Source organism: Geotrypetes seraphini, chromosome 2 (genome assembly GCF_902459505.1).
Source record: "Geotrypetes seraphini chromosome 2, aGeoSer1.1, whole genome shotgun sequence".
Taxonomy (NCBI): Eukaryota; Metazoa; Chordata; class Amphibia; order Gymnophiona; family Dermophiidae; genus Geotrypetes; species Geotrypetes seraphini.
The window spans coordinates 63,575,355-63,587,749 of NC_047085.1; the positions used below are offsets into that span (position 1 = coordinate 63,575,355).

General features: G+C 42.5%; 1 protein-coding gene across 3 annotated transcripts in view; it reads left to right on the forward strand.

Annotated features, from left to right (window-relative positions):
- The window catches only part of AZIN1 (antizyme inhibitor 1), a 238,577-nt gene that overhangs the window by 149,283 nt on the left and 76,899 nt on the right, over nucleotides 1–12,395 (forward strand). For all 3 annotated transcript variants that reach the window (XM_033933779.1, XM_033933780.1, XM_033933781.1), the window contains exon 7: nucleotides 10,963–11,044. In XM_033933779.1, the coding sequence (XP_033789670.1) occupies nucleotides 10,963–11,044 (82 nt within the window). The remainder of the gene's footprint in view (nucleotides 1–10,962; nucleotides 11,045–12,395) is intronic.

Genomic DNA, 12,395 nt, shown 5'->3' on the forward strand with positions numbered 1-12,395 from the left:
ACAGGGAGGATAGATGAAAATACCACCTGCGCATCTGACTGCTTCACCTTCTCTCCTAAAACCACAAAGTCACTTTTGACACTTTTGCATGTTTAAATACCTATGTGGCATAAATATGCACAAGGCGAATATTTCAATTGAAAGGAAACTCCAGAGTGAGAGGGCACAGAAAGAGGCTGAGGTGATTGGCTCAGGAGTAATCTAAGGAAATACAGTACTTTCTTTTCTTTTTTTTAAATTTAATTATTTATATACTGCCTATCAAGGTTATCTAGGCAGTTTACAATCAGGTACTCAAGCATTTTCCTTATCTGTCCGATTGGGCTCACAATCTATCTAACGTACCTGGAGCAATGGAGGATTGAGTGACTTGCCCAGGTTCTCAAGGAGCAGCGCAGGGTTTGAACCCACAGCCTCTGGGTGCTGAGGCTGTAGTTCTAACCAATGCGCCAATTATTTACAGAAAGGGTGGCAGATGCGTGGCATAGTCTCTCGATAGAGGTGGTGGAGACAAGACTATGTCTGAAAGCACGGGACAAGCGTGTGGGATCTCTTAGGGAGAGGAAGAGATGATGGATTCTGTTGCTGGCAGGCTGGCTGGGCCATTTGGCCTTTATCTGCCTTCATGTTTGGTTTTCTCTCTCCCATCACATCCAGCATTGCTCCTGTCTTGTTCTTTCCCCTCCATGCAGTAGTGCCCGTCTTTTTCCCCCTGTCATCCAGTATTTACAGTCTCTCCCCATCCATCATCTCATCTGTCTCCTCTGCCCCCATCATCCAGCATTGCCTGTCTGTCCTCTCTCCACTGCATTATTCTGCATTCCCTCTGCGTATCTCTGTGTTCCCCCATCCAGCATTGCCTCTCTATATCTCCTTCATCCTATGCTGTATTTCCCCTCTCTTCTGTCTCTCCAGCTCAGTAGTGTAGCCAGACCTCAATTTATGAGTGGGCCTGGGGGTGAAATGGGTGGGCATTATCCACTCATTTCTTCACTGCCAAGCAGTAAAAATGAATAGCTTGGTTGGCAGGGATCCCCAGGCACCATCAGCTGAGAAGTTCTCTCTCGAGTCCCTCTCTCGTTCCCACAGCAGTCAACAACACGTTTCCAGCCACCAATACTGGTGCTGCACCCCACCACGAATGCTCAGTTCAACCCTTATGTTCACGTGCATGGGGTTGCTAATTGGACTGAGCATGGTGGAGGGGAAAGAAATGCCAGCATCAGTAGCTGGAACCCCTCTGTTTACTGCTGCAGGGATGAGACTAATTGGGGGACTCCAAAGAGGACTCTTTAGCTGGCAGAGCCCAAGGTTCTCTGCCAGCTACACTAACAATGTGTGCCACTGTTCCATTCCATTCAGAATTGCCTGTCTCTCTCCCCCCTCCTCTCTTTCTCTCCTCCCCCAAATCTAGCATGTAGGCAGATGGGACAAATACAGCTTCTGTACCCTATTTTCATTATGACCAGCCCTAAACAAATAGAAGAAAATTTCACATGTGCCCTCCTCCCCTTTTTACCTTGTCTCCTGCCCCTCACCTGGCTTCAGCTGCTCTGAGATTCCCGCTTGCCTTTAGCAGAAAGTCCTCCACCAGGATCCTTGCTTTTCTGCTATAAAAGCTGTGTGCTGCAAAAGTAGTCTGCAAAAGCTCTGTAAAGTCCAACAATTTTTCTGCTATAAAAAGTCGTCTTTTGGGATGCTTTCCTGCTGCAAAAGCCCCATGAAGTCCAGTGAGATCCCTGCTTCACCGCCACAACTGGTCAACCATGAGACTGAACTGTGCTACACCAGAAGTTGAGGCCGGTCTTGAGAGACTTGAAACCATGAGAACAGTCTCAACTTCCGGCTTTGCACAGCTCAAGCACTTAGGCCAATTGCGGCAGAGAAGCAGGGGTGCAATTGGAGAAATTCATGGAGCTTCTGGAGGCCAAAAAAATGAAATTGGAGGGCTGGGTTGTGGTCTGTGGACCACAATTTAGAAACATGATAAAGGCTAAATGGACCATCCAGTCTGCCCATCCACAGTAACCATTATCTCTTCCTCTCTCTAAGAGATCCCACATGACTATCCCAAGCTTTCTTGAAATCACACAGGTTGAACAAGCATGTTTTAAAGTATACAGACTCTGAACTTGCTGTTTCCACAACAATGATTTTAGCATTGGGTTCTGAAAAAAGGGTTAGCATTTTCATTTTAAGTGTTGTAAAGTTATTCCTGAACTTTTAAATTCACATATTTACTAATGTTTTCTAAAGAAACACAGTATAAAGGCAAACAATTTCTTTTGCAACCAGAAGTACTACACGGCCTTTTTTCTCTAATTCCTATGCAAATGTGTTGTAAAATTTCTAAGTTTCTCTTTTGAGCAGAACTTAACCTTTTTCATTACTGACAAGTTGTTATCTTTTAGGGAGGCAAAGCCCCAATCATCTCCAATTATAGCAACAAATTGACTTTCATGAGTCATCTTTAATCTTGAGTGGACTACCCATCAATAGGCTTTTTATGGATGTTTCCTGAGTTATGGACTAGAAGCAAACTAAAACTGCTTTTCTCAGTTTTAGTCAAAACTGAAACCTCAAGTTTAGTTGTATGTGATATGAAAGTAAGGGCCACTGGAGAGCTTGCAGTCTGCCTTAGAGGAGTGCACAGGGACATAATCTGGTCCCCATCCCCTACCTTTCCCTCCCAATCTGTTCCCTCCCATCCTTGCAGTGGTAATGGCTTTTTTGTCCCCAACCCTGTGGATTTCCATTGGTTTCTGCTAAACCTACAGTATCCAAGCCAGAATGTAAATAATTAAAGACTAAGAATGAGTTCCATGTGTTGCTGCTTCACCATGTCTACTTGAGGATGCTCCAGATTTTTGCTAAAGGTGGTGGTCTTTTTCTACATTCACAGATCTATTGTGCTTCCTGTTTTCTCCAGGGCCTTAAGTTGTATACAGGTTAGACTGTATAAACAGTGGCTTTCAATATGAAGACATAACTGCATTGGTTCACTCATACTTTTGACCGTAACAATTTTATCAGATTGTCTAGTGAAATGTGTGTCATGCTATAACGTAGTAGGATTGCCTTCAATTGATAAAAAATAAAAGCACATAGAAGTGATCAGTTTCCTATCTGTCCTTTTCACTAAAAAGAGAGATGTGCTGCAGCATGGTTTTCTAGTCACTCCTTTATTTTTCAGTAACATCTGGACAAGCAGACATCAGTTGAATTTTTTAGATTTGTTTGCCTTTCCAAATGAGTTCCAAGCAGATTAATAGGTACAACGGAGCTCAGCCATTCGGCGCGCGTCGAAGGCGAGCGTTAAAGGCGCTCGCCTTAGCAAGAGTTCCTTTGCGAAGGGCCTTAAGAAGGGACGAGCAAAGAAAAAACACTAAGGAAGGCCACTTACTCAGGCAAGTACCACAAGGGCCACAGGACAGACAAGCAGAAGATAAACAAACACAGTGGTAGCAGAGGGCAATCACAACAGACAGAGGACACACACAAGCAACAGGGGTAGCAGGTTTAAAATCAAGAAAAGGACTTCACAGTAAACACCGAGGACGCTACACAGATTCCTACACAAGGAGAAGCCACTTCAGACGACAGACCAGCAAGCGGACAGCAATGGATGCAGCAGACAGAAGCAGGATGTTGAGCTACCCAGTTTTCTGCACCGTTTGCCATATGTATGACTACCTCCCCTCTGGGAGGTGGTCTTATGTATCCACTCTATGCGAGGAACTAGAGGGCCTGAAGAAGCAAGTCAGACTCCTGGAGGACAGAGGCAGAAAACTTCATGACAGAGGAAACCGTTGAGGAAGAAGTCAGGGAGTTAGAGAATTCATCGAACAGGCATATAGGGAGGCTGTGCAAAATCACCAACAGTGGAGCTGCCAAGATACATCCACAGTGAGCGAGGACCAAGATACACCTACAGTGAGTGAGGACCACCTGGAGGACAACTACAAGGAAGATGAGTCCGGTGCAAGCCAACACCAGGATAAGGGAAGATGGAAGTGCACAAAGGACACAGACCTATGGCTGGAGAGATGGTCATACACCAGGGACATGGACCTGCGGCTAGAGAGGCAAGAGAAGATAGAGAGGACAGCAATCGTCATGGGGGACTCCATCATCAGACAAGTCAACAGCCACATAGCAGGAGGAAGACAGGATTGGCTGGTGACCTGCCTACCAGGAGCCAAGGTAGAAAATATAGTAAGCTGCATCAACAGGATCATCGACAGCATGGAAGAGGAAGATATGGCGGTGGTGATCCACATGGGGACAAGCAACGTGAGCAATAGGAACTACAGCAGGGAAGAACTGAAGAACCAGTTCTGGATGCTAGGAGAATAAGCTGAAGACCAGAACGCCGAGGGTAGCGTTCTCTGAGATCCTGCCAGGGCCGACAAGAAGAGGCAGATGGAGCTGCAAGCAGTTAACGCATGGATGAGGTGCAGGTGTGAAGAAGAATTCCACTTCATGCGCAACTGGATGACGTTTTGAGAGAAGAGCAAGCTATTCAAGAAGGATGGACTCCACCTCAACGGAGACGGAACAAGGCTATTTGCAAGCAACATCAAGAGAGAAATTGAGAAGTTTTTAAACTAGGAAGAAGGGGAAAAGAACAATCGACCAAGAGTCGATGGTTGGGAACCGGTATACCCAGAGGATATCGTGCAATAAGATAGCGGGGAAGACTCACCGGATCATAGGCAAGACAGAAATCCTGACGGATAGAAAGTAACACAAGAAGGAACAAAATGCAAAAAAGTAACAGGTTACAAACTCAAGTGAATGTACACGAATGCAAGGAGCCTAAGGAATAAGATGGGAGAATTGGAAGCTATGGCACAAAAAGATAACCTTGACATCATTGGCATCACAGAAACATGGTGGAATGCGGAAAACGTCTGGGATATTGTGCTACCAGCATACAAGCTATACCGCAGAGACAGAGTAGGTCAAAAAGGTGGGGGTTTTGCCCTATACGTCAAAGAGGGTATTGAGTCTACCGGAAAGAACACGCCGGAAACGAAAAATAAAGTAGAGTCGCTATGGGTCAAAATTCCGGGAACAAATGGAATGGAAACGAAGATCGGCATCTACTACCGACCCCAGGGCAGTCTGAAGAAATTGATGGAGAATTGACAGACGAGATTAAACGCAACTGCAAGGGAGGTAACGCAGTTATCATGGGTGACTTCAATTATCCGGGGATAGACTGGAACCTAGGCACCTCCGGCTGCAGTAGGGAGACCAAGTTCCTGGATGCTGTAGGCGATTGCTTCCTGGAACAACTTATCAAGGAAAATACGAGAGGAAATGCAATTCTGGACTTAATTCTAAATGGACTAAGAGGACCGGTGCAAGATGTAGAAGTATAAGAGACACTGGGAAGAAGTGATCACAATGTGATTGCTTCAACCTGGACACAAGGGCAAAACATCGATCCAGAATGACGGCCACAGCACTGAACTTCCGAAAAGGGAATTACGAAGGGATGAGACTCATGGTGGGGAAGAAGATTAAGAAGAGGATAAGCACTGTAAAAACGCAAGAGCAAGCATGGTCCCTTTTTAAGTATATAGTCACCGAGGCGCAAAATCTATATATACTGCGTATTAACAAGGGATCCAAGAGGAAAAGTAACAAGGAACCGGTGTGGCTCACTGTAGGGTGAAGGAAGCGATCAGAGACAAGAAGACTTCGTTTAAGGAATGGAAAAGGTCAAAAACTGGAAAAAGCACAAACATCAAAGCAGGTGCCATAAGGCGGTAAGAAGGGCCAAAAAACATTACAAGAAAAAAATAGCCAAGAGGCAAAAAAACCTTCAAGCCATTTTTTCAATATATTAAGGGGAAATGACCCGCGAAGGAAGCGGTGGAACCGTTGGATGACTGTGGAATAAAGGGAGTGCTAAAGGAGGACAAAACCATCGCCGACAAACTGAGCACATTTTTTGCGTCTCTATTTACCGAAGAGGATATACACAACATACTGGAAGCTGACAGGCTAGAAACAAGAAATGAAGACGGGAAACTGAAGGGTAGATGGTCAGTCTAGAAGAGGTATGCAGGCAGATTGATAGGCTTAAAAATGATAAATCCCCGGGACTGGATGGCATCCATCTGAGGGTAATCGAGGAACTGAAAGGGGCTATAGCTGAACTGCTTCAACTAATAGCCAATCTATTGATCAAATCAGGAAGGATTCCAGAAGACTGGAAAGTGGCGAATGTTATGCCGATCTTCAAGAAAGGTTCGAGGGGAGATCCGGGAAACTACAGACCGGTGAATCTGACTTCGGTACCGGGAAAGATGGTAGAGGCGCTGATAAAGGACTGCATCATTGATCACCTTGACAGCCACAATCTGATGAGGACCAGCCAGCACGGCTTCAACAAGGGAAGATCTTGCTTGACGAACTTGCTGCACTTCTTTGAGGGAGTAAACAGGCAGACAAGGGTGACCTGAGCGACATTGTATATCTGGATTTTCAGAAGGCATTCGACAAGGTCCTGCAAGAACGACTACTTCAAAAAATTGCGAGCCATGGAATCAAGAGTGAAATGTTCACGTTGATTAAAAACTGGCTGGTGGAGTGGGGGTAAATGGACAATACTCGGACTGGAAAAGCATCACGAGTGGAGTGCCGCAGGGTTCGGTGCTTGGACCCGTGCTCTTCAACATATTTATAAACGACCTGGAAATTGGTACGACGAGTGAGGTGATTAAATTTGCAGACCATACGAAGTTATTTAGAGTAGTGAGGGCATAGGAGGATTGCGAAGATTTGCAACTTGACATAAACACGCTCGAGAAATGGGCCGCAACATGGCAAATGAGGTTTAATGTGGATAAGTGTAAGGTGATCCATGTTGTCAACAAAAATCTTATACACGAATACAGGATGTCTGGTGCAGTACTTGGAGAGACCCCCCAGGAATACTGCGTCCAGCACTGGTCGCTGTACATAAAGAAGGACACTGTACAACTCGAAAGGGTCCAGGAAGAGCGACTAAAATGGTTAAGGGGCTGGAGGAGTTGCCGTACAATGAGAAATTAGAGAAACTGGGCCTCTTCTCCCTTGAAAAGAGGAAATTGAGAGGGGACATGATCGAAACATTCAAGATAATGAAGAGAGAATGAGAGGGCACTCTCTAAAGTTAAAAGGGGATAGATTCCGTACAAATGTAAGAAAGTTCTTCACCCAGAGAGTGGCAGAAAACTGGAACATTCTTCCGGAGACTGTTATAGGGGAAAACACCCTCCAGGAATTCAAGATAAAGTTAGACAAGTTCCTGCTGAACCAGAACGTACACAGGTAGGGCTAGTCTCAGGGCACTGGTCTTTGACCTAAGGGCCACCACGTAAACGGACTGCTGGGCATGATGGACCACTGGTCTGTCCCAGCAGCATCAATTCTTATGTTCTTATGTGCAATAAGAGTTCCCTCATTCCGTAGAGCAGGTCTGCTCAGTTCCGGTCCTCGAGATCTACTGGAAGGCCAGGTTTTCAGAATATCCACAATGAATATGAATGAGAGAGATTTGCCTGCACTGCCTTCTTGGTATGCAAATGTCTTTCATGCAGTTACATAGTGGATATCCTGAAAACCTGGCCTGCAAGTAGATCTCAAGGACTGTAATTGGGCAGCCCTGCCGTAGAGAATATTTGAAGCAATAAAAAGTTAACAAGTTGGTAGTATTGGTAGCATAATTGCTTGATTCTAAGTCAGCCGCTCTAATTACTAGTTATTTGTGTTTGTGTTGGATGGGCTGCTTTTACTGGTATTTTTTTTCTATTTTTGAGGGCTTGTTAAATCTTTGATTTGATTTGTTTGGGAGAGGAAATGGTGCTTAGAGTTATTCTGTTTTGACTTTGCTTTTCCCTATTTCAAACCCCTTTCTCCCTCTAGCTTTTTCTCCCTAGCTTCTCTCTTGGGCAAACAGGGAGTAGTTTGTGTCCTGGTCTTGCCAACTTCATCCCTGATCATTTGGTTAGGATTTTTTTCAATCCCCATTTGTTGTGTTTCATAAATTAAGTTAATGAAACAGTATCCTGTTTCCAATGGTGGCCAACCCAGGTCCCAAGTACCTAGCAAGATCCCAAGTAGAAAACCAGAATTTATACTGCTTATCTTAGGAAAAAGCAGTGGATTTCCCCAAGCCATCTCAATAATAGCATATGGACTTCTCTGTTAGGAAATTATTCAAATAAAATGTGCATTCTTGTTTCATAGTCTATATTTGACAAAATACAAGGGGTGTTCATTAATTTATCTACCTGACTATGAAAGAAAGTAGCAAGCATGTTGAAACAAGTTTGTGCATGTTGTGAGTGAAGTGACATGTCTCAAGGTTACTCATGCACAGTTGTGTCTCAGTGCGAGTCTAACATGATACAGGATGTCAGGAGAGTCTTCGTGTGAATCAAGTAAGAAACTGCTAGATTTGGAGCACCATTAAGTGAAAAAAATTTCTCAAAAAAAGAAAAAGCCAAAGGAGATCTGTGAATGCATGACTACAGTTTATAATGAGTCTGCCCGATCCTACAAAGTAAAATTTTGGAGCAAGCAGTTTTAATTGGGGTAGAGAGTCCATTGAAGATGACCCTCACACTGGATAGTCTGTAGAAGCAACTTCCACAGAAATGTGCAAGAAAGTTGAGGATTTCATTTTGTCAGACTGTTGAAAGCTGAAGAAATGGGTATCTCGGCAGGTGCTGTTTAGAAAATAATTCAAGTTGGGTATGTCCAAGTTTAGTGCAAAATGGGTTCCAAGAATGCTGACACCATGTCAGGAGGCCATAAGTGCTTCAGTGCTGTCAGGAGAACTTGGAGATGCTTCATGAAGACCAAGTGAATTTTTTTTCATTTGGTGACTGAAGATGAGACTTGGGTCTGCCACAGAGATCCTGAGTCCATTAAGTGGGAAGCATAAATCATCCCCACCCCAAAAAAGTTCATTTCAAAGATTCAAAATTTACAGATAAAATAAATGTGCGGTATTGTTGCAATTTGATCTGTCGGCTGCGTTTGATGTTGTTCATCACGACATCCTGATTCATATGTTATCAGATATTGGTTTAAACCAAGTTGTACTGAATTGGTTTAGTAAATTCCTCTCATTGCGATCTTATGAAGTATATTTGGAGGGTGAGACTTCCTCCTCTTGGAAATCTAGCTGTGGGGTTCCACAGGGCTTTCCGCTGTCGCCAATCTTGTATAATGTATATATGACTTCTCTGAAAAAATTTTTACCTTTCATCAGCAGAGACTATATTTACCTATGCAGATGATATTTTCATTTTATTAGAAGCTGATCCTGATATTAACAACCTGGTCCCTAGTATAGACTGCTGCATTTCTAAACTTCAACTGTGGTTTTGTGTATTCAAATGAAACTGAACACTACCAAAACCAAATTACTTTGGATTGGATCAAAATTAGAAAACCTCCCTTCCTCTGTCACGTTGAAAACAGGTATCTCACTATATATAGATTTTTCATCTAGAGTCCTGGGTGCCATCTTGGACTCATCACTTAACATTTCATGAACAGATAAATTCCTTGACAACAAAGTTTTTTTTTAGTCTGCGCATGTTGAGGAAGATCAGATCACTATTCCATCAAGAACATTTCTCAGTGTTGGTACAATCCACTGTGCTTTCTTAGCTAGATTATTGTAACTCAGTTTATCTGGGCATTAAGCAGAATAGTCTAAAACAACTTCAGTTAATACAGAATACTGCAGCTAAGCTCATTTTTGGGAAACTAAAGTATGAACATGTTTCCCCTTTGTTGATAAAGCTTCACTGACTCCCAGTTCGCTTTAGGATCCAGTTTAAATGCGCATGCATAATCTTCAAGCTTCTCTATGGAATATTTGATCCTTTTGACCCCTTATGTTGGAATACCCTTAGACTTTGCCATTTGAGAAACACACAAAGATATGCTAGCCTTCCCTTCCTTTAAGGGAATTAAATCTGCTGGGAAGCTCAGTCGATCTTTTGTTTTCAAGTTTGTAGAGAACTGGAATGAACTTCCTGGCTCCATTAGGCTTTTGTAGGCAAGCTGCAATTGTTTTGTAAATTCCTGAAGACTTTGTTGTTCTCGCAATTTTTAAATGGTTTAACTTAGTCTCAATGAAATGATAATATTATAGTTATTTTTCTTATGCTTTTCTTATGTACTTCAGTTTTTAATTAGTTCTTCCTTCTCCTATGTTGTCTGCTATGTACTCTAGTCTTAATTATATGTGAACCGAGTTGAGCTCCACTGGGAGATGATCCGGTATGTAATCCAAAGATTAGATTAGATTAGTCAAAGTCATGGCAACCGTCTTCTGGGATAATGAAAGATTTTTGCTTCTGGAGTTCATGCCATACAAGACAACTATAACCAGGGAGAGATACGCCAATATAGTGATCACTTTGTGGAAGTCAGTCAAGGAGACAAGACGAGGAAAACTCAACAGCAGACATGCTGCTTCTTCACGACAATACGCCAGTGTATATATCACAACAATCACATCCGAGAATGTGTGTTTCAGCAGCTGAACCATCCACCCTACAGTCTTGACCTGGCTCCCTCCGATTTCTTTTTCTGAGTTTTGAAAAAATCTCTCTGTGGACAGCAGTTTTCAAGAGATGAAGACGTCAAGCTGTGAAATCCTAGTATGAAGGTCAAAAGAATTCTTTTCAAAGAGGTTAGTCATTTTAGGAAAGTAGATGAAGTATATGAAACTATCGGGACTATATTGAAAAATAAAAAAATTTTGAAAACTTTTCTTTCCTACTGAGGTAGATAAATTATTGAACGCCCTCGTACTTCATGATGTTAAAATTATATATCTGTCTTGTCTATCTATCTATATACACACATACCTGTTTAACTGGCTTGTGTATACCTTTAAAACTGCTTTTATCTGAATTATAATTTTACTGTTTTTTTGGACAGGTTTCACATTTCAAGTACTTGCAAGGAACCTCAAGTATACATACATGCTCTGTCTGATGCTCGGTGTGCTTTTGATATGGCTGTAAGTATGCATTTATTATTCTGTAATACTCAGGAAAGCAGTGATACAGAAAATAGTTTTAAAATGGTTAAAACAATATAAAATATACATATTAAAAAAAACAAAACTATAATTGCAATTCAAATTAAAATCTGTGTACAAAACAAGAAAGCCATGTTAAAGGCTAGTTTAGTTCAAAGTAGATGGATCAGTGAATGACAAGGCGCTATCTGAAAGAAACCTTGTATTTCCTGGAGTTAGGTGCCTTAGTTTCAGTGATAACTAATCATTCCAACAAAAGGGGGCACAGATCTTAAGGACTTGCAGAATTGTTTGTTCTATTTCAGATACACAGGAGTACATACTTGCACTGTTTCCCATTTTTCATGAACTGCAGAAGGATATCCCTTTAAGAACCTGAGAATTCCTTCCCTTCTGCAGTGGAGCATAGCACCCTCTTCAGTTATTCCTTTTGCAAGCAAACTCAGGAAGTGTGTTTTGCTCTGCTCTGTGTTTATCTTTGTTTTTGGTGTGTTTTCCATCAGAATTTTGAAGTTCTTTGTGGTTTCAGTGCTCGGAGATCCCCTGCTGTGACGTACTCCTCCAAGAATAGAATGCATTCTCGTATGGGAAGACTGCTGCTCTCAGACCAATCTCTCAGATCACCTACAGAGCCAGCCTGCTTTGGTCTTGATAGCTAATTTTTTCTGAGTCCCTCAGACTAGACAAGAACCCATGAATGGGGAGGTTGGAATACAGAAACTTAGTTTGTAAAGCGTTATAGATGAAGATAGAGTTCTCCATTTCCAAGTTGCTCCTGTTTTCAGTTATTGTAGTACAGTAAAGTTGTACTTTAGTTCCCAGGTTAGAAGGGAAATCCCTTTCTTGCTTTGCTAAGTAAATATTTGCTGAGTGCTGCACAAGATAGTGATGGGATATTGTAAGTTGGTGCTCATTTCTATCTCCTGGTAAGAGTGCTTAACCCCAAGTGTGTGGTATTGTCTAGAAGGACTGAAAAAGAAAATATTAGCTACCTTGTTTCCCGAAAATAAGACCTACCCCGAATATAAGCCCTAGCATCATTTTCGAGGTAGGTCCTAATATAAGCCCTACCCAAGATCCCTCCCTCCCATCCGGATCCAGCAAAATGAAAACGAGTGTACTCCATCGGAAGAAACCCTCGCCAGTTTTTTCAATAATGAACTCTTAGATGCAAGAGCAGGCATACCTTTATCCACATCCGACTTTGAATTCCAATTCGGACTTCACGAAAAGGAACACAGAGTGGACATGCTCTGGAATCATTTCGAACTCTCATACTGGCATCAATTTTTAACTCTGTTTAATAAATATACTAAATCAAACTGCCTGC